The sequence below is a fragment of the Anabrus simplex genome, chromosome 1, assembly GCF_040414725.1.
Source record: "Anabrus simplex isolate iqAnaSimp1 chromosome 1, ASM4041472v1, whole genome shotgun sequence".
NCBI classification, from domain to species: domain Eukaryota; kingdom Metazoa; phylum Arthropoda; class Insecta; order Orthoptera; family Tettigoniidae; genus Anabrus; species Anabrus simplex.
Genome location: NC_090265.1, coordinates 1,524,785,892 through 1,524,811,955, shown reverse-complemented (window position 1 = coordinate 1,524,811,955; position 26,064 = coordinate 1,524,785,892). Strand labels below are relative to the sequence as shown.

At 38.8% G+C, this 26,064-nt stretch overlaps 1 protein-coding gene across 2 annotated transcripts in view; it reads right to left on the bottom strand.

Annotated features, from left to right (window-relative positions):
• The window catches only part of LOC136880077 (furin-like protease 1), a 174,979-nt gene that overhangs the window by 91,027 nt on the left and 57,888 nt on the right, over positions 1-26,064 (bottom strand). For both annotated transcript variants that reach the window (XM_068229113.1, XM_068229114.1), the window contains 2 exons: positions 16,282-16,453; positions 1,396-1,568 (listed from right to left, as the gene is read on the bottom strand). In XM_068229113.1, coding sequence (XP_068085214.1) covers positions 1,396-1,568; positions 16,282-16,453 — 345 coding nt within the window. The remainder of the gene's footprint in view (positions 1-1,395; positions 1,569-16,281; positions 16,454-26,064) is intronic.

Genomic DNA, 26,064 nt, shown 5'->3' with positions numbered 1-26,064 from the left:
TTAAGGTTCTTCTTTTTTGCAAACCAGTCTAATTCCACTCTTCATATTTTTGTTCCAATCTCTAACTACTTTCTCAAGCGCACAGTTGAACAACAATGGTGAGAGCCCATCTCCCTGTCATACTCCCATTCTAATTTTGAAGGAATCTGATAGTTCACCCATGAATTTAACTTTCGAAAATGTATTTGTGATAGCCACTTTTATGATATTAGTTGTTTTCTTACCCAAACTCATTTCCTTCAGGACTGATAAAAGAGATTCTCTATTAATCGAATCATATGCCTTTTTGAAATCAATGAAGGAGATTACATAAGACTTTGCCGTTGATTTTTGGTATGCCATAAAGATTTTGAGGTCCAATTGTGGCTCTTCCCTGTTTAAAGGGACTTTAGAAAGAATCTTGTATGTTACATCCAGCAATGATATTCCTCTATAATTGTTTGGGTCTGTTTTTGTGCCTTTCTTATGAATAGGGTGGATGGTAGCTGTTTTCCACTCTATAGGTATCTCTTCTTCTTTCCAGATTTTATCAAAAACACATTGAAGGGATGTACTGTAATTGCATTTTTGTCAACTTTTTTCCACAATTTGGTCACTATTTGGTTTTCTCCTGATGCTTTGTTGTTTCTTAGTTCTGAAATGACCTTTTGTAATTCTTCAGTTGTCAGTGATTCTGAATCTGGCTTTTCCATGTTATCTGGGATTGATTCAAAGTATTCTACTAGTATCTTGCTATTTTCTGCATTATTGTGAGCAATGACCCCATTTACATCCCAAAATCAGAGGGTGGGTGCTTTGTATCTTGATCATTTTTGCTTGAAAGTTCTGTAGAGGCTTCTTGTGTTGTTTTTGCTATATTCTTCATCAATTTCTTAACCCTTTTTATATTTTTATCTAACACGTTCCTAATTGTAATGGAATTTAGTCTGCTTCTGTTTTCTCTGATTGCTAATTTTTCCATGCCTGTTTTCTTGTTTCAATGTGTGCATCACATTCTAGCAACCACCAGGCAAGCTTTCTAATTTTTATTTGAGGTGCTATCTGTTCAGCTTTAGTAAGTAGGCTTTCCTTGATATTTTCCCAACTTTGGGTCTGAATTGTTTCCGTTGTTTTTGTGAAGTCACCTAAACTTAGTATATTTTCCGTGCTGTACTTCTGACCCTTAATTTGCTTTACTTTGTATTTCCTGTTTGGGATGACTTTGAATTTAATTTTAGAGAGGTAGTGGTCCGAATCCAAATTGGCACCCCTGAATACCTTAACATTCATGATTTCTTTGTGAAAGGTTTTCCTGATTGCCACATGACCAAATTGGAATTCCCCTAGATTGGGATTTGGGAAAAAAAGTATCACTACCATTACAAAGAATTTATTGTATGAAAGAGGCAAACTTACCAATGTTACACCTCGCTGGAATGCAGCAGTTGCTAATTTTCTGGGTCCATCTACTTGTACACCATCATCTTTTGGACCCCATGAAGCACTGAATATATCCACTTTGTGCAGACCATAACTGAGAGCAAGAGACTCCTGCAAGTCAGTGACAGCTCCTTCCAGTAACCGAACACCTGAAACACAATTCAAATTTTTTATGTGCAATTCACTGTCATAATCAATGAAATCAATGCCAATTCTGGATTGATACACGAGCATACTTGTTATGCTTGAAAGGGACAGGACTGAGCTGATAACAGTCATATTGTAAAGTGTTAATTTTCTTTGGAAAATGTTAGTACAATTTCATACTTCTTAGGGTGAGTGAATGACTTAATATTACTCTCTAATTTGGCATAATGCCACAGATGATTCTTCTTAGTCCAAGAATGCAGAAAGTAACTCAGTTCATTAGCATGTAAGGATGATTTAATACAACAGAATGAAATTCTTATCACTAGAACAGCTGAGAATCTCACATTCCTAGAACAGCAGTAAGGGGTCATTTTGACCCATCATAAGAAATGCTTGGTAATGTTCAAAATAGAACTCAATAAGAGATGTATTTTATTCTACTGTGTTTCCACCAATGTATCTATATACAGAGACCTGACTTTAGTGCATAGACCTTTTATATTTCTGGAGGACACAGGAATAATCACAACCAACTGCATCGTGTTTCTGTTTCCCTATGGAGTTTTCACAAAATTAACCAATTGAACACATTTTGTTAGTCAGTCACCCACATTGCAACAATTATACATTTTCAAAAATATTTTAAGAAAGTAAAAAAACTACCTAAACACCTGTAGCAATTGAGGTTTTCACAGCCAACGTTACAAATCATGTCAGCGTTTTCCGGGCTTGTAGGCCGTGGTCCAGGAGCGAGTGAATGTCCCGACGTTTCACCAAAGACTGCGTTCGGCATTGTCAAGGGTTCCAACTTACTTTGATAGCAGCGAAGCTCTCAGTGGAATGAAATGCTGTTGTAATTGAGGAGTTGGATGCAATAACAGCGTAAGTAGACTTACGTTATTTTGAGAAACAGAAGCTTCAAGTTTATAAATGTTCTGAGTTAAAAGTAATAATAGGAATCAACCTGAATTTCATTTAAGGACATTTAAAAGGGCCAGGAAATTAATTTCTCAAAGAATCTTATTGATCTGTTACCTAATAAGAAAGACAGAGTTATTTAAAATTTAATTTTATACGCTGTTATTGCATGAAGACCAGGAATATTATATTTTGCCATACACCAGTATGATCAGCTAGTTAGAAAAGCATGATCGCTCACTATAGAGGAACAAAAGTGGCAGTTATCCCACCTCAGTTCTTCAAAATGTGTAAATTTACTTAAATTAAGAACAAATTACTAAAAAAAAAATTGTCAACTAAGAAAGGTAAAACCATTAAATTTATTCTTTATTTAATATTCACCTTTTTCGTTCTTTTCTCGTAAAGGGTCGAGAGAATTTTGTTAGAGTGCTCTCTCCAACTATGGTATTAGGCTACGGTTATTTCCCCCCCCCCCCTAACAAATAGTTGAAATGTTATAAAATTAGTAACATTCCTTTCTAAACAACTTTTATTCCTATTTTCATTTACAAAATGATTCTCTAAACCTAAAAGAAAAGAAACAAAAAAACAGATTGCAAAATATATAATTGGGATTTAGACATTGTGTATCTTACTTGTTTGAAATACTCAAATGCATCATTGATCAAAATCGGGATGATTCATCTTCATATGCTGCATTAGCAGACTCTAAGGAATCATTACACACAGACATGACTTTCACATACCACTCAACATTTTCAGTTTTTAAGTATTTCATTAGTGAAATAACATCAACCCTTTTGTCTGCTTTTACACCACACATCATGTAGCCTGAAATCATTAAAACTGAGAAAGCTATCATTCCTCTTTAAGAAGGTAAATGGCACGTAGGGGTGTAGGACTGTGACTCTGATTCAACACCATTATGGTAATAATGTCACACAAACTTCTGTATCATGAATCTGTTGCTTTTAGCAGAAGGCATTCTTAGAAACATAGGTCAAAGTGCTGATAACTAGTCTTTTATTAAATGTGATGCAACAAAACCTTCTATTCCACTCGCTAACATCTTCTCCAGCCAGAGAACTGGCGGCAACTGAACGTGCCACTCGTGAAGCATGCCTCATGCAATAACAGCGTAGCGCATGGTACCAGTTTTAGTGAGCTCCTGACCTCTAGCGGCATCCTAGCGAACTAAGACCTGGACTGGGTTGTAGTGAAGGGACCAGGATATCTGAAAACAGCATTCATGCAATAACAGCGTAAGTAGACTTACGCTGTTACTGCATCTAGCTCCTCAATTTCACCTATTTATATAGTGCAGGGTACGGTATGCTGCTCGCCTATTGGCCGCCATGGTGGGGGGGCAGTCGCTGATTGGCTGTTCTTCGGCCAATGGTTGAAGCGTTAGGGAGCCCGGTGTACATTGACAGGCAGCTAATCACCAGTTGCTTTCTTCTGGTCTGCCGCGGCTATCGTGTCCTTCAGGATTTAGAGCTTTCAAGACTGGAAACCAGGCTTTATTTACCCGTTCAGGTTCCTCCTTATGGTTGAAGCTGTTGATGTGCTTTAGGATTTCAACGGCTTCCCTCTGTAGCCGGGCGTGATAAGACACAGTAGTTGACAGTACTCCGGTGTTGCTGTACTGTATATCATGGCCTGCTAGCAGCAAGTGTTCAGCGACTGATGATCTATCTGTCTGTCCCAGCCGGCTATGTCTGTTATGCTCCTTCAGTCGTGTGGCGATGCTGCGTTTGGTAGTGCCTATGTATACCTGGCCGCAGCTGCACGGGATCTTGTAGACACCTGCTGTGGAGAGAGGATGGCGCTTGTCTTTGGCAGCCCTAAGCAGTTCCTGGATTTTCTTCATCGGCCTGTATATGGTTTTAACCCCATGGGACTCCAGTAGCCTCCCTATTCTGTCTGTTACTTTCTCGATATAGGCAGAAAGGCTTTAGCTGCTGGCCGCTCCTCTTCTTTTTTCTTGGTTGTTGGACGTCTGGAATGGAGTGCTCGCTGAATATCTTTAGGGCAGTGAGTAGGGCCCTGATGAGGTGGCTGAGTTCTTCGTTTAAGTGCTGAGGTTGACAAATTATCTTAGCACGGTTGGCTAGCGTCTTAATCACTCCGTATTTTTGTCATGGGTGGTGGTTGGACGTCTTCTGAAGATAGCAGTCTGTGTGGGTCGGCTTGCGGTATACTGTGTGTCCCAAGTTTAAATCGGCAGTCTTCATTACCAGAACATCGAGGAAAGGGAGCTTTCTCTCGTTTCCTGTCTCCATAGTGAACTGAATACTGGTGTTAATACTATTCAGATGCTGTAGAAACAGCTGTAATTGTTCCTTTCCGTGGCTCAAGATCACAAAAGTGTCATCTACGAAGAGCAGCCACATCTTAGGTTTCAATGGTGCGGTCTTGAGTGCTGTTTCTTTGAACTTTTCCATATAGAAATTTGCTATCACTGGATTCAGAGGGCTGCCCATGGTGACGCCGTCCACTTGTTCATAGAAATTGCCATTCCACAAAAAATAGCTTGTCGTGAGGCAGTGGTTGAACAAGTTGGTAATGTCCTCGGGAAAAATTAGAGCAATGTGGTCCATGGCCTCATTTACAGGTACCTTAGTGAAGAGTGAGACCACGTCAAAGCTGACAAGCAGGTCTTCGGCTTCTAGCTGGATGTTATTCAGTTTTTCTATGAAGTGGCCTGAGTCTCTGATGTACGACTGTGTGCCACCGATATAAGGTTGTCCTTGTGTATCTTGGATAAGCCATATAGACTCGGAGGTAGAGCTTCACTTCTGGAGGTTTCCCTCTTCACACTGTCTGGCAATGAAGAGGCCTTAATAAGGCTGTTGGTGTTATGAAGAATCCGATTGGTTGAATCTTTCGGTAGTCTGTAGTAGGTCTCTGGGTCCAAAATCTGCGACATCCTCGCAGTGTAATTATTAGTAACCATGATGACAGTGGCGTTCCCTTTATCTGCGGGAAGAATGAGTACACTCTCGTCCATGTTCAGAGTTTTGATGGCCTTCCTCTCTTGAGCCGTGAGGTTGCTCTTCGGTGCTGGTGCCTTTCTCAGTATCCGTGAGGCTTCGTTGCGGATTTCTTCTGCCTGGTCAGATGGTAAATTGTGAATAGCAGCTTCGATATTCGCGATGATCTCCTCCACGGGAATCGAAGGAGGGGTAACCGCAAAGTTTCCTCCTTTAGCCAGTAGAGAGGTTTCTGCCTCTGACAGGCAATGGCTAGTCAGGTTGACGATTGTCCGTGAGGTATCCAAGGCAGGCATAGTCTTAGGCGTGGGACACTTCTCTTGATATTGCTCGAACTTACTCTTCTGTCGGTTGGTCGACTGATCGAATGTCGAAGTCATGGAAGAGTAGGTGATACGATCTGTTTTTTTCCAGTCCTTTGGTGAAAGTGTGGTGCTCAGAAGATAATGCAGATGTAAAAGCGCCTGGTCGACAGTAGCGAGCTCCCTGCGTATGGATCATATATGTTCCCGCAGCAGTAAGCGCTCCTGGACCACGGCCTACAAGCCCGGAAAACGCTGACATGATTTGTAATGCCGGCCGTGAAAGCCTAAATTGCTACATGAATCACCTCTATGAGGAGGAAATTTCAAACTCACTCTGTCGCTTCGAGAAACTACGTAAGAAGACGCAGCTCTTGTCTTCACTCACTTTTCTTCTCCGATGCAGAGATTCAGGTATAGTGCCCAAATTTCGGAGAATGAAGAGCCCATTCAGCCCTGCCCAATCACATCGCATCTACGATAGAATGGAGCACTATATAAATAGGTGAAATTAAAACAGCACTTCATTCCACTGAAAGCTTCGCTGCTATCAAAGTCAGTCGGAACCCTTGACAATGCCAAACGCAGTCTTCGGTGAAACGTCGGGACATTCACTCGCTCCTGGACCACAGCCTACAAGCCCGGAAAACGCTAACATGATTTACCTAAACACATTTTTCACATACACCTACTTTTTTTGCACAGTTTCTGCATACTGCTTTGAGGCACTTGCTGGAGGCATCACTAGATTTGTTGCCTTTCCACAGACCAACATGGCACTTCTTCCAAGCCAAACAGAAATTCTGGATCGTGTTAGACAACAACGTCATTCGACATCAAAATCAGAATGGGCAAGCCCACTCCATATGGTCACCATAAAGGATGGTTCCTTAAGACCATGTGGGGATTAGAGATGTTCAAATGACAGGACCATATTCCTAGGATAGATGACTTTCAACAGATTCTAAGAGATGCAAAATTATTTTCTAAAATTGATTTATTCAAGGCATTCTTCCACATCCCAGTGGCTGAAAAAGATAAGCCAAAAACTGCCATAATTACCCCATTCAGTGTGATGAGTTGGGTTACGTAATGACCCATAAACTTTTCAATGCTTTATTGATGAAGTGTTGCAAAGTCTGGAATTTTTGTTCCCGTATCTTGACGATATTCTTGTTGCATCAAAGTCAGAAGAAGAACATTATGAACACCCAAAATTTGTATTGGACAGACTAGCTAAATTTGTTTTGAGAATAAATGTTGCAAAGTCTATAATTGGTTTCCAGGAACTTGAAATTTTGAATTACCTCATAACATCTGAAGGCTCTAAGCCAATTCCAGAGAAAGTTAAGACTAAGAGATTTTAAGCTACCGGAAACAGTTCGTGAACTTCTCACTTTTCTAGGTGTTATAAATTTCTACCACCAGTACATAAAAATGCAGCACGGACACAAGCAATCCTCCATGATTACCTGAGAGGAGCCAAGAGGAATGATCAAATGAAGATCAACTGTGCAGAAGAGGCTAAAATCCAGTTTGAAGAATGCAAGAAAAGTCTAGCAGACACAGTCTTCCTTACTTTTCCCAGTGCTAATTCTTACCTTGGACTGTTCACAGATGCATCAGACTAAGCAATTGGTACAGGACTCCAACAAAATGAAGGCATGGGATGGAAACCCATTACCTTTCATTCTAAAAAACTGAGTCCAGAAGAGAGATCCTACAGCACATATGACAAATAGCTACTATCAATATACTGGGCTGTGCAGAAGTTCAGACATCTATTGGAAGCAAGATCTTTCTCCGTCTTCATGGATCATAAGCCACTGATTTATGTATTTAAACAGAAAAATGAAAAGGCTTTTCCTTGACAGTTTCATCTGCAGTACATATCGCAGTACATTACAGACATTCGACATGTTAGTGGAAAAGATAATAAAACTGCTGATACGCTGTCACAACCGAGTGAAATTACAGCAATTGATTATGAAGAAATGCCAACCAATGCCAATTGTCCTCAGAAAATACCCTTCTTTGCGACACTTCAACAAGCAATATCCAACCCTATGTACCAAAACCATTACGCTTTCAAGTTTTCAAGCAAATCCACAATTTAGCCCATCAAGGTGTTAAAAGTACTATTAAACAAGTGACATCAAAATTTGTGTGGTCGAATATAAAAGATGATGTCCACAAATGAACACAGTCTTGTATAGGCTTGTCAGAAGAATAAGATAACGTGGCATACAAAATCAGCAGTAGGTCAACTGAAAGAACCCGTTGAGAGATTCAGTATGGTTCATGTGACCCCTTCCACCATCTGAAGAATTGTATCGACAGATTCAGTGGTTGGTGTAAGTTATTCCAATGACTACCTAAACAGTCGCAAGATTATTTTATGCACACTGAATAGTTCTATTTGGTGTACCTACTGCATCATTAAAGAACAGGGCAAGCAGTTTGAGTCTGAATTGTGCAGAAATTTAGCTATAATATGTGGAACTAAAGTACAATATTTCTCGAAAAAGACTTTCAATGTATTAGGTCGTGTTACGTACATGTAGTATGTGTTGAAGAGATGTTAAGTACAGAACAAAAATGACCAGCCGGACACCAGTGGGATCCGAACCCACAACCTCCCGATTTCGCGTCGGTTGCTCTACCAATTGAGCTATGGTGGCCTAGGCCATCTTTGTTCTGTTTGAAAGGATCTGAGCTACAGGTCTGGCACTGCTGCTAGCACACTGTAGAGTGCGTTTCGGTCGCCCGTTGTGGGGCATGTCAATGAATATTGAATTTTCACGACCGCATTGTAATCGAAGCAGACTTTCAACATATTAGGTCGTGTTACGTACATGTAGTACGTGTTGAAGAGATGTTAAGTACAGAACAAAAATGGCCAGCCGGACACCAGTGGGATCCGAACACACAACCTCCCGATTTTGTGTCGGTTGCTCTACCAATTGAGCTATGGTGGCCTAGGCCATCTTTGTTCTGTTTGAAAGGATCTGAGCTACAGGTCTGGCACTGCTGCTAGCACACTGCAGAGTGCGTTTAAGTTGCCCGTTGTGGGGCATGTCAATGAATATTGAATTTTCATAACCACATTGTAATCGAAACAGACTTTCAATGTATTAGGTCGTGTTACGTACATGTAGTACGTGTTGAAGAGATGTTAAGTACAGAACAAAAATGGCCAGCCGGACACCAGTGGGATCCGAACCCACAACCTCCCAATTTCGCGTCGGTTGCTCTACCAATTGAGCTATGGTGGCCTAGGCCATCTTTGTTCTGTTTGAAAGGATCTGAGCTACAGGTCTGGCACTGCTGCTAGCACACTGTAGAGTGCGTTTAAGTCGCCCGTTGTGGGGCATGTCAATGAATATTGAATTTTCACGACCGCATTGTAATCGAAGCAGACTTTCAACATATTAGGTCGTGTTACGTACATGTAGTACGTGTTGAAGAGATGTTAAGTACAGAACAACAATGGCCAGCCGGACACCAGTGGGATCCGAACCCACAACCTCCCGATTTCGCGTCGGTTGCTCTACCAATTGAGCTATGGTGGCCTAGGCCATCTTTGTTCTGTTTGAAAGGATCTGAGCTACAGGTCTGGCACTGCTGCTAGCACACTGTAGAGTGAGTTTAAGTCGCCCGTTGTGGGGCATGTCAATGAATATTGAATTTTCACGACCGCATTGTAATCGAAACAGACTTTCAACGTATTAGGTCATGTCACATACGTGTAGTACGTGTTGAAGAGATGTTAAGTACAGAACAAAGATGGCCTAGGCCACCATAGCTCAATTGGTAGAGCAACCGACGCGAAATCGGGAGGTTGTGGGTTCGGATCCCACTGGTGTCTGGTTGGCCATTTTTGTTCTGTACTTAACATCTCTCAATACATACTAAATGTACGTAACATGACCTAATAGGTTGAAAGTCGGTTTCGATGACAAGATAAGTATTTCAACATTAGCATTATGAGCAGAGAAGTTAATATATCCATCAATAAGTTAAAGCCAATATTTATTTTGTCTTCATGAAATGACTCTTGCCCTCAGCCTCCAGCCAGCTAGTTCTCATACCCAGGAGACAAGAACAAGAAGAGGTCTAGTGGTACATTTACCTGCACGATATCTGGACTATGCAAGATAGTACGTGAAGTGCACATAATGTATTCAGTATATTGTTAGAATTGTGATAATTATTAGTAGTTTTATTTTCATTGTTATGGTTCATTTTAATGGAATTATTTGGAATAACAGTGCCACTAGAATCAATATTGTACCGGTACCTTCATTACTGGCAGGGGAGAAAACTGTAGTGTCTTGGCCCCATGAAAGAAAATTAGAAACTCGTAATACTAATAATTTTGTGAGATCAAGGAGACATGGAGTAAATAGAAAAGAAGAATAGTAAAAACAAACATGAGAGCACACATGTATATTCCTTAATAAACAGAATGTTTGTGTATTTAACATTGGTTATATTTAGTTATAAATACATTTAAAATTCAAATATGCATCAATAGCTTGGCAAGTTCTTTTTCTGGTGCATCCCTCAATCCTGCAATTTTCTTCCTAAGGTTCACTTTTTCGTGTCTCCCTTTCACTCTAACATGCACTTCTTCTAAGTTTTTGTATACTCCCTTGGGCCATATAGAAGTTTTTTTTTTTCAATTTTCTTTTCCTCATCATCATCAACAATTCTCCAGTCCAGCGAGCTGAGTGCAGGTGTTTAGAAGCCTCTTTCAGTTCATCCTGTCATCCACAGCTGGTGCTATACCTTTTGCTGCCAATTTACATCATGTTTTGAAAGGTCTTTAAAAATTTCCTTTCTCAACCATCATTAGGTCTTCCTCTGGGCCTCCTCTTTCCAACACATTCCTTTCAGTACACTCTTGGGGTCCTAATAGAAGCCATTCTTCTCGTATGTCCATACCATTGTAATCTGCTTAAATTTTTTCAGCAGACTCTTGTCCAATCTAAGTTGTTGCTGGATATTCTCATTCCTTATTTTGTCTCTCCTTGTCTTTTTGGAGACAAGAACAAAGGAACTTCATTTCAATGGTCTGCAGGTGACTTTTTGTAGGTTTAGTCAACGTTGCTGCTTCTGGTCCATATATTAGAACTGGTACAAGATATGTTTTGTGCAGTATGAGCTTGGAAGCTTAGGGAAATGTGTCATCCCAAAGTAGTTGATGAACGAGACAGCAGAATTTTGATGTAGCTTATATCCTATTGCCTATTTCTAGGCTTATGGTACTGTCAGGACAAACAAAACTCCATAAGTATTTGAAATAATATCTACTTCTTCATTTTGCACTCTCAGGTGGACTGCTTCAGGATTTCGACTCATCACTAAAGGACGGTTTTAGTTCGACTGGTGATCGTTACAAGTAATAAACATCCTTCCCATTCTTTCAAATTATTCTTGCCAAATATCTAGTTTACTTTGAACTCTCTCTCACCCCATAGCATAACATCATCAGCAAATACAACTGCATTTGGTTGTCTGATCCTTTTATTTTACTACTTTTATAACCTCATCCATTATAATAATGAAGAGGAGCGTGACATACAACTTCCTTGTTGGACTCCGTTCTTGGTTTGAAAACAACTTAACCTCTCTCCTTGAATTTGCATACAGCTCTTTGTCTCTCAATATAGTTGTTTTACCCAAGCTATAATCTCATCTGCCACTTCTTTACGTCTCAGACATTCTCGTATGTGTTTATGTGACATGTGATCATATGCCTTCTCAGTATCCAAGAATATAATTCTTATCATTCTATTCTTATCCTAATATTTTTCAAAGAGCACTCTTGTCAAAAAATGAGGTCTAGGGTTGATCTGTTTGGACTAAATCCATGTTATTCTTCCTCAAGTTTAGGTTCAACAAATTGTTCTGATTTCCTCTCTAGGATGGACTCATATATATTTGTTGTTACACTACTTTCAATCATATTTCTTAACGATCCTGCAGACTTGTTTTTCATTCTATACCGTATATCACCATCTCCAATTCCAGCCAGGTCAAATTTCCTGCATTATTGTTTACAGGATCTGGAGGGTCATCTAGTGGATCATTAGTTGTGTTACAGTTCAGTAAGTGATTGAAATGTCTAATGAACTCCTGTAATACAGTTATTTCTTTTTTATTTCTAGTTAGCTCTCCATTTGAAGAGCTCCACAATATTAATAGCACTATTATCACTTCTCTTAACAATGCTATACAGGAGCTCCTTGTGTCTGTCTTGTCCTACTCTGTTTGCATGTTCTTCTTTGTATGTCCGTTTCTCATTGTCAACTATTATTTTGACCTTTAATCTTTTTTTTGCTGTAAACTAATAGTTTAACCTCAATTTCACATGAATTTCCTCACACTCTGGCATGGGACAAAGCTCTTCTTGCAGCACAATTTCTAGCTTTGACAGCAGATTTTACATCATCATTCCACCGTGCTGTTTCTTTGGATTTTCTTGTTTTAATAGCATTTAGAGTGGATGAGAATACAGAACCAGCAAGCGATCAATGAGGGTTCAGGGAATGTCCAAGGTCAAGTGTAGTCACTAAACCCCACTAATTGGGCGAGGGAATGTATTTGTTGGGAGCAACAGAAAGTAGGCTTTGATGAGGTGATCAGTTTAGTTACCAGGTTGAAACATTGAGCATCCAAATGTCTAAGCATTAAGTTTTTGTTTTTTTTTTTCTTTTCAAATATAAGATAGGATGAGAAAGTTCTGGGAGAAGAAATTAACTCAAATGTATTGATTTAGGTGCTCCAATGTGGACGTAAAATATGTAAATAAATAATAATAATAATAATAATAATAATAATAATAATAATAATAATAATAATAATAATAATAATAATAATAATAATAATAATAATAATAAGATGAACATTACAGGTATCACTGAACATAGAGTTTCTCAAGCGGATGTAGGTCAGGAGTATGGCTTGAGTAAATGTACCGTGAGCAATGTTAAAAATAAGGATAAAGTCTGAGTGCCTTGGATACAAACAAACCTCAAACAAAAGGAATTTTGTACAGCTTATCGAGACAACACTGAACGAGCATTTCTAAAATGGTTCACTACTCACTGCTGTAATGAAGAACAAAAATGAGGTACTAGCCAAGTTACAGGATGGGACTCAAGAGTTCTTGAGTTTGGAAGGATGACCGGACAGGTGAAAGAAGAGGCTCTACATTCTGGCCAGAAAGGTAAGTAAAGAACCAAAGTTATCGGATCCAGAAATAACAGCGGAGTGGCTGACTTCAGAGTGGCCAAAAACTTCCTCTGGCTACTCACCTGATGACATTTTCAATGTTGATGAGACTGGACTATTCTGGGTTAACACCAGACAGAACATTTAAGTTTAAAGGGGAAAAATTTATAAGTGGTAAAATATTTAAGAGCATGTATAATGCTGCAGATAAATGCCAACAAGACAGGGTCAGAGGAAAGAAAACCACAGCTAATTTGGGAAGTTTAACAACCTGAGGTATTTTAGAAACTTTAGGTGACTTCCTATGAACTACAAATTCAGTACTAAAGCCTAGATGATGTCACCCATTTTTTAAGAAGTGCTTTGATAGTGGGATCAAGAGGTGATAGTAAAGTAAAGATTCTTCTTCTGGTAAACAACTGTTCAGCTCATCTTCACATTGAAAATCTCAAGAATATCAAGCTGGTCTTCGTGCCTGCCAACATAACCAAATTAGGCCTATTATGGAAAGGAAGTTATGCTTCATACAATCCAAACCTTGGAAACTAAACAGAACATACCTATGAATATTCTGAAAGCTATCCAGTTTGGCCATGACGCATGGAGCAATGTGTTAGTGGTCACTATACGGAACTGTTTTCGCCATGTCGGTTTAGCCATCAGGTTTGTAGCATTCGAGGGAGAAGATGATTACAACTGATGGAATTGCTTGAATATGTCAGTAGAAATTCTGTTGAAATGGATGATTTTATCAATGTAGACCGTGAATCTTGAACAAATGAAATCCCTTTAGATGAAGCCATTCTTGAAGTTGTAAAAGGCAATTCCAGTATGGGAGGAAATGAGGGTGAAGATGATATCGAGGTGAAGAAAGGGTCCCAACAGTGAAAAAAGTTTTAGAAGGTACTAGGATCATTCTAAGAGTTTTAGAATGTACTGACAAAGTAGAATCTAGTGTAAGTAGAGTGCTATATCAAACTGATTCTGTTTGTTGTGTCGTATTTTGTTTTGTTTAAGTAACAGATAATCAATTAAATATAAGGAATGATCTTCATTGCAGTAATCATATTAACATAGGTTACAGATCTCTTCACATGGTTATGAGAGTATTTAGGGATTGTAGTAAGGATGTAAAGGAGAGGGCGTATAAGTCTCTGGTAATCCCCCAGTTAGAGTGTGGTTCCAGTGTACGGGACACACATCAGGACTATTTGATATGAAAACAGGAAAAGATACAAAGGAAGGCAACATGATTTGTTCTGGGTGATTTCTGACAAAGGAGGAGTGTTGCAAAAATGTTGCAAACGTTGAACTGGGATGACTTGGGAGTAAGGAGACAAGATGCTCGACTATATGTATGGTGGAGAGATGGCATGGAATGACATTAGTAGACGAATAAGCCTGAGCGGAGCTTTTAAAGGCAAGAAAGTTCATATTATGAAGCTCAATTTGGAATTCAAGAGGACAAACTGGGGCAAATAATTATTTATGGGATGAGAAATAAGGGATAAATAATCAATAAATTTCCAAGTTATTTGAAAATATTTAAGTGGTGGTGGTGGTGGTGGTGGTGGTGGTGGCGGCGGCGGCGTCGTCGTCGTCGTCGTCGTCGTCGTCGTCGTCGTCGTCGTCGTCGTCGTCGTCGTCGTCGTTAACCTTAACTTAGTAATAAACCCACATTTTTCCAGGAAAATAATTATGAGTAGAGTTATGTAACCAGTCAAGCTTACTTGACAGCTAACAGCATTGTGAAACCATAAAAGTTGTAACTGTTCGCTCTCCTCATCAAGACACTTGGGGAGATGAAAGTTATTACTTTGGGACACATGAATATCAAATAAACTATATGTGGCTTGCCCGCAAATTGCCACGCAAATAGAAACAATTAACATTCCATGGTTTCCCATTTCTCTATGTGATGTTTGGGCGCCAGGGTTACAGTTTTAAACAAAACTGTAAACCAAAATTTATATTTACTAGCATAGAGACTTATACTTAAATCACAGGGGTAGGATTTTAAATAATTAACCATTAAGTATTGCTTAAGAAAGAAAATTAACACAATATAAAATACAAATGAATTTATTATACAAAAAAAATGAGATGAATCAGAAAAATTCCTTAAAGCGTGGAGGGATTTAGAATTTACTTTACTGAATTTACTAATTGCTTGCTTTATCTAATTGAAGCTCACCAATTGCAGCTTTCGTTGAAGACATCGGGTTTCCGTGGTTACTCGTTCTCTTCTTCTTGATGTAGAATTGGCTCCATGGACATCCTTCCTTCCTTCTCTGATGTGGTACGGGCTATCTGGACTAGCACTCCCTAACTGCCTAGTCTTTAAATTAGACATTGGCCCTATACTTGTAAAAGCTGATCAGCGTTGATGGTATGAGGAGAAAATTCAGAGATATGTATTTTTCCATATTAGTAGAAATCTCAATCCTACTGAGCTATACTATTTATATGGTACAGACTTGTACCAAATTCCGTAGACTTGAACTAAACATAGTTCTTCATCCAGAAGATTTACTGAATGTAACACAAGCCGTAAGCTTGTTTCGTCTCACGCAGATCCGATAACATAACCGCAGCTAAGTACTGTATCGAAGCGAGCACATACCGTCTCAAAAATCAATAACGTCGTTCACAGTAGATGTTCACAGTAGAAGTTCTAATAGTAGTTAGGTTCCTAGTTCTCATGGTGAGAATCTCTATATATCCAGGCTCACCCCCACTCTTGTTAACAGTTCAATCTCAAAACTCATATACAACGAAGTATCTGATTTGTAGATTGATTTATCAACTCCCCTTCTCTTCATTTTTGACAAGTCCAGTAGGCGTGGTGATGATGTAGCTGACCAGCTTGCAAGCCTCGTGCGCGGGTCGCTGTTTACTAGCCTTGGCTCATGAGTTAAACCCAGTGAGTCATGCAAATTTCCACGCTCAAGAATAACCTTTTCCGTATACACAAATATGAGATGAAATGGCAACAACTATATTTCAACATATTAAACAAATCCAATACATAATGAATTCCAATCATTAATAAATGATGTTATAATATATACAATATGATTCCTTGTTTACAAATGATTGACGTAGAATAAATATGTTAATACGAATAATTGGCGATGGCGGATAAACTTGATATCAAATGATATCGCGTAAAATGATAGTATATTAAATTAGTCTGGCTGGAGAAGTCTGAACGGTTACAAATTTTTCAGTGCAAAATCTGTTCTAAAGTACCATACCTCCAACTTTGGCTTCATAGGCTACTCCAACTCCACAATAGCTATTGTTGGCAACAGCAGCCATTATTGCAGCACAATGAGTACCATGGCTGTTATCAGATGAGTTCATATTGGGACTAGGATCTGTGTCCTGTGCATCCAAATCAGCAACATCATAACTCACAGATGGTTCCTTAAACAACAAACAAGATTCTCTGAATTAAAATCAATTACCGGTACCTGGAAGATCAAAAATATCAAATGGATCACAACCTGATTTGTCACAGTATATGAAAATCTTCATGTTTACAATTTGTCAATAACATAACATTTCTGGGAAGGTTCCAATGATTTCAGAAGAGAAGAGTTAAAATTTTGACATTTTTTTCTTTCAGTATCCTAAAAACTGCTGACTATAGTAAGTCACCCATATCTTACCATATATTTGCCACACATTATGGAAATACACTCATTTACAAAAAATAAAAATGCACTATGAATGAATCACATGAGAACAATGAAGATTGGCACATAATATTATCATAGGCTGACATGTGTCCCATTTTCATTTAATGCTGATTGCTTGCATGGAAGTGCCACTAGGGGACATAAATATTCCTCACTAATTCATAGATGCAAGACACTAAACAAGGCCTTAGCAGCAAAGTGAGTCACAGAACTAAGTTGAGTGAACACACACTATGCCCAGATGGCACATTTGACAAGGCTTTGACCAGCTAGAAGAGTTTGAGAGAGGATACAACATCAGAGCAAGGGAGGCAGGTCAATACATTTTGGCACAATGCTTGTCACTTAAACATTGATGTTGGATGCAGTGGGAATGTAAGGGTACATATGCATCTAGAAGCCTCAGGTCAGTCTAGGCAAACCACTAGCATGGGTGATCATTTCATTGGAGAATTTGGCCCTTGCCAGTGTCCTTTACCCCCAACAACTGCCTCTGGAGATATGACACCTATGCAACAAGTTGTAAGCTCTCCATAGGCATCACTGTGCACCATCCAGAGACATGTCATAATAACTGCGGATATTCCTATGTCCAAGAACAGAATTGCAGTGTCCCTTACGATGTTTACGATTATGACCGGAGCATCACCAAACACGTGTGAACTTCTGCCAGGAACAGGCAGCATGGCAGCTTGTGGATTGGCAATGAGTGATGTTCCTGTTTCTGTCTGGATACAGAGACCGGGCGAGTTGGCCGTGCGCGTAGAGGCACGCGGCTGTGAGCTTGCATCCGGGAGACAGTAGGTTTGAATCCCACTGTCGGTAGCCCTAAAGATGGTTTTCCGTGGTTTCCCATTTTCACACCAGGCAAATGCTGGGGCTGTACCTTAATTAAGGCCACGACTGCTTCCTTCCAACTCCTAGGCCTTTCCTATCTCATCGTCGCTATAAGACCTATCTGTGTCGGTGCGACGTAAAGCCCCTAGCAAAAAAAAAAAAAAATGGATACAGAGACCTGGCTGGAGTCGTCCTGTCCAGCATAATGATCCATGCTTCACTGTAGAGCAACACACCACCCCAACAAGAGGTGACAAGGTGTGGGGTGCCATTTCCTACAATTCCCGTGCTCCACTGAAGGTGACTGAAGGAACCTTGGCATCGCAGTGACACATCCAGGATATTCTGCAGCCATATGCTTCCCTTTGTGATGCAGCTCAACAACCCCATTTTGCAGCAGGATAATTTTTGTCCTCACACAGCACAGCTATCTCTGGCCTGTCTCCATACCTCTCGCCCAACGAGAATGTTTAAGTGGAAATTGGGCGGCAACTTCAGCCAGAGGCAATTATGACAGATTTGGAGGGTGGCAGTGCAAGATTTTCCTCAGGAGAGCATCCAATGTCTGTATGTCTCCATGCCCAACCATATTGTACTACGGCTGGTCCAGTACTGTAGTAAGTGTGTCCCGCAAGTGTTGGTTACATTGCAATAAATGTTTAGTGTGGTACAATATTTTGATGTTTACCTTATCCTTTGCCTGTACACACTTGCATTGGTTCCTTAACACATTCACTCCCAGTTCCCTCCACAGGTATTTAATCATGCAACCCAGCAATTTTTAGTTACCACCCTGACTCGCTAGGTAACATGTAAAACACAGCTTTAACTTAGTATCACTCCCACACTATAAATCCTAAAAATCTGAAAATTTGTACATATCTTCACATGATGATCTAGTACAATTTTTTTAACTTGCAATGAATACTCATAGTAACACTCAGTGGCACTTGAATTCCAACTACACACTTCAGAAACCTCCAAACTGGCAATGGTTTATTTAGATCACACATTTCACAATGCGGGAAATTACCCCAAACTCTAGTAAAATGTTCATCTACCCGCTGTCTACCGGAAAACTGATATAGTGTGTCATCTAACATACATTTGAACATAAATAGCTGGTGCAAATTCAAATCTGACTAAGGACGGATACCATGATTGGATATGGGAGTGAACGTGTTAATAGTGTGCAATTTTCTTTTGCAAATGAGTATATATCACACTGGGGGTATTAGTCTATTTAGTCCTGGGTCTTATTTAAGTGTATAATTGACATGGAATTGGCATCAAGGACAAAACATACAAAGATTATTACCTAATAGCTGCTATAATAAGGAGGTATGGCCACCGGAAAGGCCTGGTGCAGGTCTTTCAAATTGACAACTACAGGGCAACCTGTGCCTCTTGTGAGGTTTGGGACTTACCTGTGATGAATTCTAATATTGAAGATGGCATACACACCCAGTCCCCAAGCCAGAGGAAGGTTAAAATACTTGGGATCCCTTGGACCAAAGGCCAGCATGCTAAACAATTTAGTCATTGAGTATCCATCACTGACAGGCCAGTTTTTCTAACTGCAGCAGTAATTTCATCTAACAGAGATGAGCAGCAGCAAAAAAAAAACACACACACTTCAACCACCAACAACAGTCAGCTAGTGTATGTAATGCTATTATCGATAAGTTTTAGGAGTGTAGGACATTGCAGGTCATTAAATTTTGTTTTCTTCTGACTCAGCAATCATATTTTTCTCCTAATTTTTACAGTCATCTTCATTATCTTCCTGATACATAAGGGCTAATGATCACATGGTTATGCTTATAAAAACAATTCCATCAACAATCACTACCATCACCATTGGCAGTTAATTCGTTACCGTGGCGACTGAACAATATTAACAGATCAGCGAAGCATGCCGTCGATGTACTTGGTAATAAAAATATAAATCTATATATACAGGGTGGCGCACAAATAGTTTACACAGTTGAAAAACAAATATAAAATGCAATTTACGTATTATGTTGTTAAAATTTCGCGCACACCTTTCCTGTTTCATGGAAATATCTGTACAGGTGTCACTTATGCTTTGTCTCCAAATGCCTGCTTTGTCTGCCACGGCCGACCATGGCCGACTCTCCGTTAACACTGCGCCAAAACAGTTATCTTTTATTGCGAATCAAAAAGTGTTACGGGGACACAAAGGAAATTTCGAGCCGTGTTTCAGACTAGGTGTGCACCAGCAAGGAACACCATCCTTCGCTTATACAGAAACTTTGAAGAACAAGGCAGTGTGAAGGAAAAAATGCAACCACGTGCACCAGCAGTTCGGTCTCTGAAAACATCGCTGCGGTGAGGGTCGCCCTGCAGCGCGGCCCACACATGTCAACACGGGGAACTTCAGGAGAAAGTGGAATATCGCGCCATTCAGTGTTAAACGGTAACCTTCAATTGTACCCGTGCAAAATGACTGTTCTACACAAGCTCACAGATCTTCACAGCCAGAAGAGTTTGCAGTATGCCTTATGGACTAAAGATAAAGATGAAGTACTGCTTAACACTTGGTTCTCTGATGAAGCCTATTTTCATCTCAACGGAGCAGTTAATAAACAAAGTGTGCAGTATTGGGCTACAGAAAAACCATACATTAATAACGAAAAAGACACGTATGGAGAAAAAGTATGTGGGTAGCTCTGTCAAGTCATGGGTTAATTGGACCATTTTTCTTCAGTCAGACAGTTAATGCACGGCGATAGAAGGACATGCTGGGGAATGAATTCATGCCTCAAATTCTCGCTATCCGTATTCATACGCAGTGGTTTATGGAAGGTGGTGCAACACCTCACACAGCTAACAATGTTCTTGAGTTTTTGAGGGGAGTATTTGATGATCGTGTAAGGTCTCTTCGTTATGCGCAGTACAACAATAATGGCGGACTCCTCTGGCCTCCTTAAAGCCCAGATTTAAATCTTTGTGATTTCTTTTTATGGGGCTATTTGAAAGAAAAACTCTTCGCTTCAAGACCTCAAAGCCGCATGGAAATGTGTGCTCGGATTGTGCGGCTCTGCAGTGAAATTCATGAAGACCTGTGCCACAAGTCGTCAGAAACATGCGTACTTTTCTCGAAGAGGTTATCCGCCGCAGTGGAGGCCACATTAAACATGTGATATAGTGATGTGTATTTCCAGGGTCCAAGCTGCCTGTGTATAAAATTTCATTAGTGTTCTGTGAAAAGTAAAGTTGTTATTCTAAAATTAAATGTGTCAACTTTTCGTGCGCCACCCTGACTGACTGACTGACTTGACTTGACTTGACTTGACTTGACTTGACTGACTGACTGATTCATCATCGCTGAGCCAAAACTACTGGACATAAAGAAATGAAATTTTGGGGATACATTCACATTAAGATGTAGGTGCTCGCTAAGAGAGGATTTTTGGATATTCCGTCGCTAAGGCAGTGAAAAGGGGGGTGAAATTTTAAAATGAGTGTATCTATATCTTAAAAATTTAAAAGTTTACAGCTGTAAAAATTGGTATTTAGAATCGTGTTTAAAAACAAGGAATCAAGTATTTTTTTTGTTTTTGGAAAATCCAATTAATGGGAGGCTGAAAAGGGGGATGAATTTTTAAAATGAGTGTATCTATATCTCAAAATTTTCAAAGTTTACAGATGTAAAAATTGGTATTTATAATCTTCATTAAAAATAATAAAACACGTATTTTTTGTTTTCGGAAAATCCCAATAGGAGGGTTGAAAGGCGGGAAAAAGGGGTTGCCTTTAATGCCTTTAATGAGGATACTTATATCTCAGAAATCTCCTTTAAAAATAAAAGAACATGTATTTTTTGTTTTTGTAAAATCCAATTAATGGGAGGGGGGGAAACGGGGTGAATTTTTAAAATGAGTGTATCTATATCTTTAAACTTTAAAAGTTTATAGATGTAAAAATTGGTATTTAGAATCTCCTTTAAAAATAAAGAATATGTATTTTTTTAGAAAATCCCAATAGGAAGAGTGGAAAAGGGTGAAAAGGGGGTTGAAGGGCTTTAACGAGGATACTTATATCTCAAAAGCTGAATGTTACAGACGTGAAATTTGGTATTTGGAATTTCCTTTAAGAATAAAAGAATACTTTTTTTTTTTTTTTTTTTTTTTTTTTTTTTTTTTTTTTTTTTTTTTTTTTTTTTTGGAAAATTGCCTAAAGGGAGGAGGAAATTGAAAAATTACTTGAATTATTTGTATGAGGATACCATTATCTCAAAAATGAAAGATTTTGCAGACATGAAAATTAGTATTTAAAATTAAATAAACACGTATTCTCGGAAAATCCGATGAAGGTGGGCGGGGAGGTAAAAAATTGAAAAATTAATTGAATTAATTGTATGAGGATACTTACATCTAATAAAAACTAAAGTTGTTACAGACGTAAAAATTGATTTTGAATCTCCTTTAAAAACAAAGAAAAAAGCGTTTATGTGCAAAATCATTTTGGGGGGCGAGGGGTGAAAAGGAGTTGAATTCCTTTTATGTGGACACATATCTCAGAAACTAAAGGTGTTAGAGTTGTGATGATTGGTATTTAGAAGATCCTTTACTATTAAAGAGAAAAGTATTTTAATGGGAAACTCACTTAAGGAGGGGGGAGTGTGAAAGGAAGTGAAAAAAAGTGAATTCTTTTTATGGGGATAATTATATCTCAGAACTGAATGTAACAGACGTGAGCATTGACATTTGGAATCACCTTTAAACATAAGGAACCACGCCTTCTTTTTTTTTGGGGGGGGGGGGGGTAAATCAACTTAACGGCAGTGGGGTGAAAAATAATTTGAGACCAATTGATTTTACTGTTTATAATGTATTTATTTTGATCATAAACTGATCATTTTTAATCTTTCCTGAGTTCGTTTTCAAGAACCATCTTTTCCTTTGGAGTACATAAAATTAGATTACAGTAGATTCTCTTGACATATAAATAAAAATTTAAACAAATTTGAAATAAACGATATGAATGATATTGACCATGCAATTGTTCGCCTCTATATCATTCGTGTCACCAGAAATCTCCGCACTTTTGTACGCGCGACGAAAATGCTGGTCACATTGTCAGCAACGACAATGGTAGAGGATTTACCGCCAAGTAGCAGTCTTGCATCTTGCTGTGGGTTTCAGACCACCAGTATTAAGAAGAAGCAGAAGAAGAAATAGAAGAATAATGTTCTGGACAGTCGTCAAAGCATGCGGCCCGCGCTGGAAACGGGTCCTGGCCGAGTAATGACTATGATTGCAGTCCGGCCGCGGGCTCAGTACCGCCAAGGCACCCAAGACGACACCACGCCGGATCTCCTCAAGGATTTGATCCATATTAAAATGCTTATAGGAAAAGATGGCAAAGATTTAGAAACACAACTGGCCGGGTGGAATACCTGGACCTAGCCCGGGAAGTACGAAATCGATTGCTGGAAAGAAAGATTGAAAAATGGGAGGAACTTTGCCGTAATATGTCAGAAAATGAGTTAGATCACGAATTTTGGCGGATTCTCTGAGAAAACGAGTTAGATCACGAATTTTGGCGGATTATATATAAAACGTTAAGCATTCAATTATAAATTTCATTATAATACCATAGCGAAGCACGGGTATTTTGCTAGTTACTAAATATATTTGTTATTATAGTTCACATGATATAAATGTCCGGCTCCATGGCTAAATGGTTAACGTGCTGGCCTTTGGTTACAGGGGTCCCGGGATTGATTCCCGGCAAGGTCAGGAATTTTAACCATAATTGGTTAATTTCACTGGCACAGGGCCTGAGTGTATGTGTCGTCTTCGTCATCAATTCATCGTCATCACAACACCCAAGTTGCCTATGGACGTCAAATCAAAAGACCTGCATCTGGCAAGCTGAACTTGTCCTCGGACACTCCCAGCACTAATAGCCATACACCATTTCATTTCAAGTACAAATGAAGTATTCAGTCAGCTGTATGTAAAGATTGTTGGTCACAAGGATAATGTCCGGATAGAGGAGGTGACTAATACTAAAAAAGTATCAAAATTTACCTATGACAGCAATGCCATTTACAGTAAGATACAAAAGTTGAAAACTCGAAAAGCAGCTGGAATTGATAAGGTTTTGGGGGTTATACTAAAGACAATGGGTTGGAATATAGTACCATATCTGAAGTACTTGTTTGATTTTTGTTTACATGAAGGAACAGTACCAAATGAATGGGGAGTTGCTATAGTAGCCCCTGTATACAAAGGAAAGGGTGATAACATAAAGCTGAAAATTACAGACCAGTCAATTTGACATGCATTGCATGTAAGCTTTGGGAAGGCATTCTTTCTGATTATATAAGACATGTTTGCAAAATTAATAACTGGTTTGATAGAAGGCAGTTTGGGTATAGGAAAGGTTATCCCACTGAAGCCCAACTTGTAGGATTCCAGAAAGATATAGCAGATATCCTGGATTCAGGAGGTCAATTGGAATGGCATTTGATAGGTTGGATCATGGGAGACCACTGGCAAAAATGAGTGCAATTGGACTTGACAAAAGAGTGACTGAATGGGTGGCTCTGTTTCTAGAAAATAGAACTCAGAGAATTAGAGTAGGTGAAGCTTTATCTGTCCCTGTAATAATTAAGAGGGGAATTCCACAAGGCAGTATTATTGGACCTTTATGTTTTCTTATATATATCAACTAGCAAGATACCAGTGCTTCGCTACAGTATTATGATGAAATTTATAATTGAATGCTTAACATTTTATGTATAATCCACCGAAATTCGTGATCTAACTCATTATCTGAGAGAATCCACCAAAATCCGTGATCTGACTCATTTTCTGAGAGATTACGGCAAAGTTCCTCCCACTTTTCAATCTTTCTTTCCAGCAATCGATTTTGTACTTCCCGAGCTAGGTCCAGGTATTCCACCCGGCCAGTTGGGTGCCTAAATCTTTGCCATCTTTTCCTATAAGCATTTTAATATGGATCAAATCCTTGAGGAGATCAGGCGTGGTGTAGTCTTGGGTGCCTTGGTGGTACTGAACCCACGACTGGACTGCAATCATAGTCATTACCCGAACAGGACCTGTTTCCAGCGCGGTCCGCACATTTTGAAGACGGTCCAGAACATTATTATTACTATTATTATTATTATTATTATTGATGGTCTGGAACCCACAGCAAGATGCAAGACCACTACTTGGCAGTAAATTACATCCTCTACCATTGTCATTGCTGACAATGTGACCAGCACCATCGTCGCGCGTAGGCAAGTGCAGGAGATTACTGGCAACATGAATGATATACTTCCGTGAATTATTGACCTTATTATAGAGCTGAACAATTGCACGGTCAATATCATTCATATCGTTTATTTCAAACATGTTAACATTTTTATTTATATGTCAGGAGAATCTACTGTAATCTTACTTTATATACTCCAAAGGAAAAGATGGTTCTTGAAAACGAACCCAGGAAAGATTTAAAATGATCAGTTTATGATCAGAATAAATACATTATGAAGAGTAAAATCAATTGGTCTCAACTTATTTTTCATCGCACTGCCGTTAAGTTGATTTACCCCCCCCTCCCAAAAAAAAAGAAGGCATGGTTCCTTATATTTAAAGGAGATTCCGAATATCAATGCTCATGTCTGTTACATTCAGTTCTGAGATAAAAGTATCCCCATAAAAAGAATTCACTTTTTTTTTCACTTCCTTTCACACTCCCCCTTCCTTAAGTGAATTTCCCATTAAAATACTTGCCTCTTTAATAGTAAAGGATCTTCTAAATACTAATTATCACAACTCTAACAGCTTTAGTTTCTGAAATATGTGTCCATATAAAAAGGAATTAAACTCCTTTTCACCCCTCGCCCCCAAAAATGATTTTGCCCAAAAATGCTATTTTCTTTGTTTTTAAAGGAGATCCAAAATCAATTGTTACGTCTGTAAAAACTTAGTTTTCATTAGATGTAAGTATCCTCATACAATTAATTCAATTAATATTTCAATTCTTTCACATCCCTTCACTGGATTTTCTGAGAATACGTGTTTGTTTAATTTTAAAGCAGATTCCAAATACCAATTTTCACGTCTGCAAAATCTTTCGGTTTTGAGATAATAGTATCCTCATACAAATAATTCAAGTAATTTTTCAATTTCCTCCTCCCTTTAGACAATTTTCCAAAAAAAAAAAAAAAAAAGTATTCTTGTATTCTTAAAGGAAATTCCAAATACCAAATTTCAGCTTTTGAGATATCTGTATCCCAATTAAAAGAATTCAACCCTATTTTCAGTCAATTTTACCCCTCCACCCAAGTGGTTTTTCAGAAAACAAAAAATATATGTATCTTTATTTTCAATAAAGATAAAAAATACTATTTTTCACTTCGGTAATATGTTAAATTATTTAGATATATTGTAGAAATTCTCATTTTAAAATTTCACCCCCTTTTTAGTTCCCCTTAAGTGAAGTTTCCACAAACAA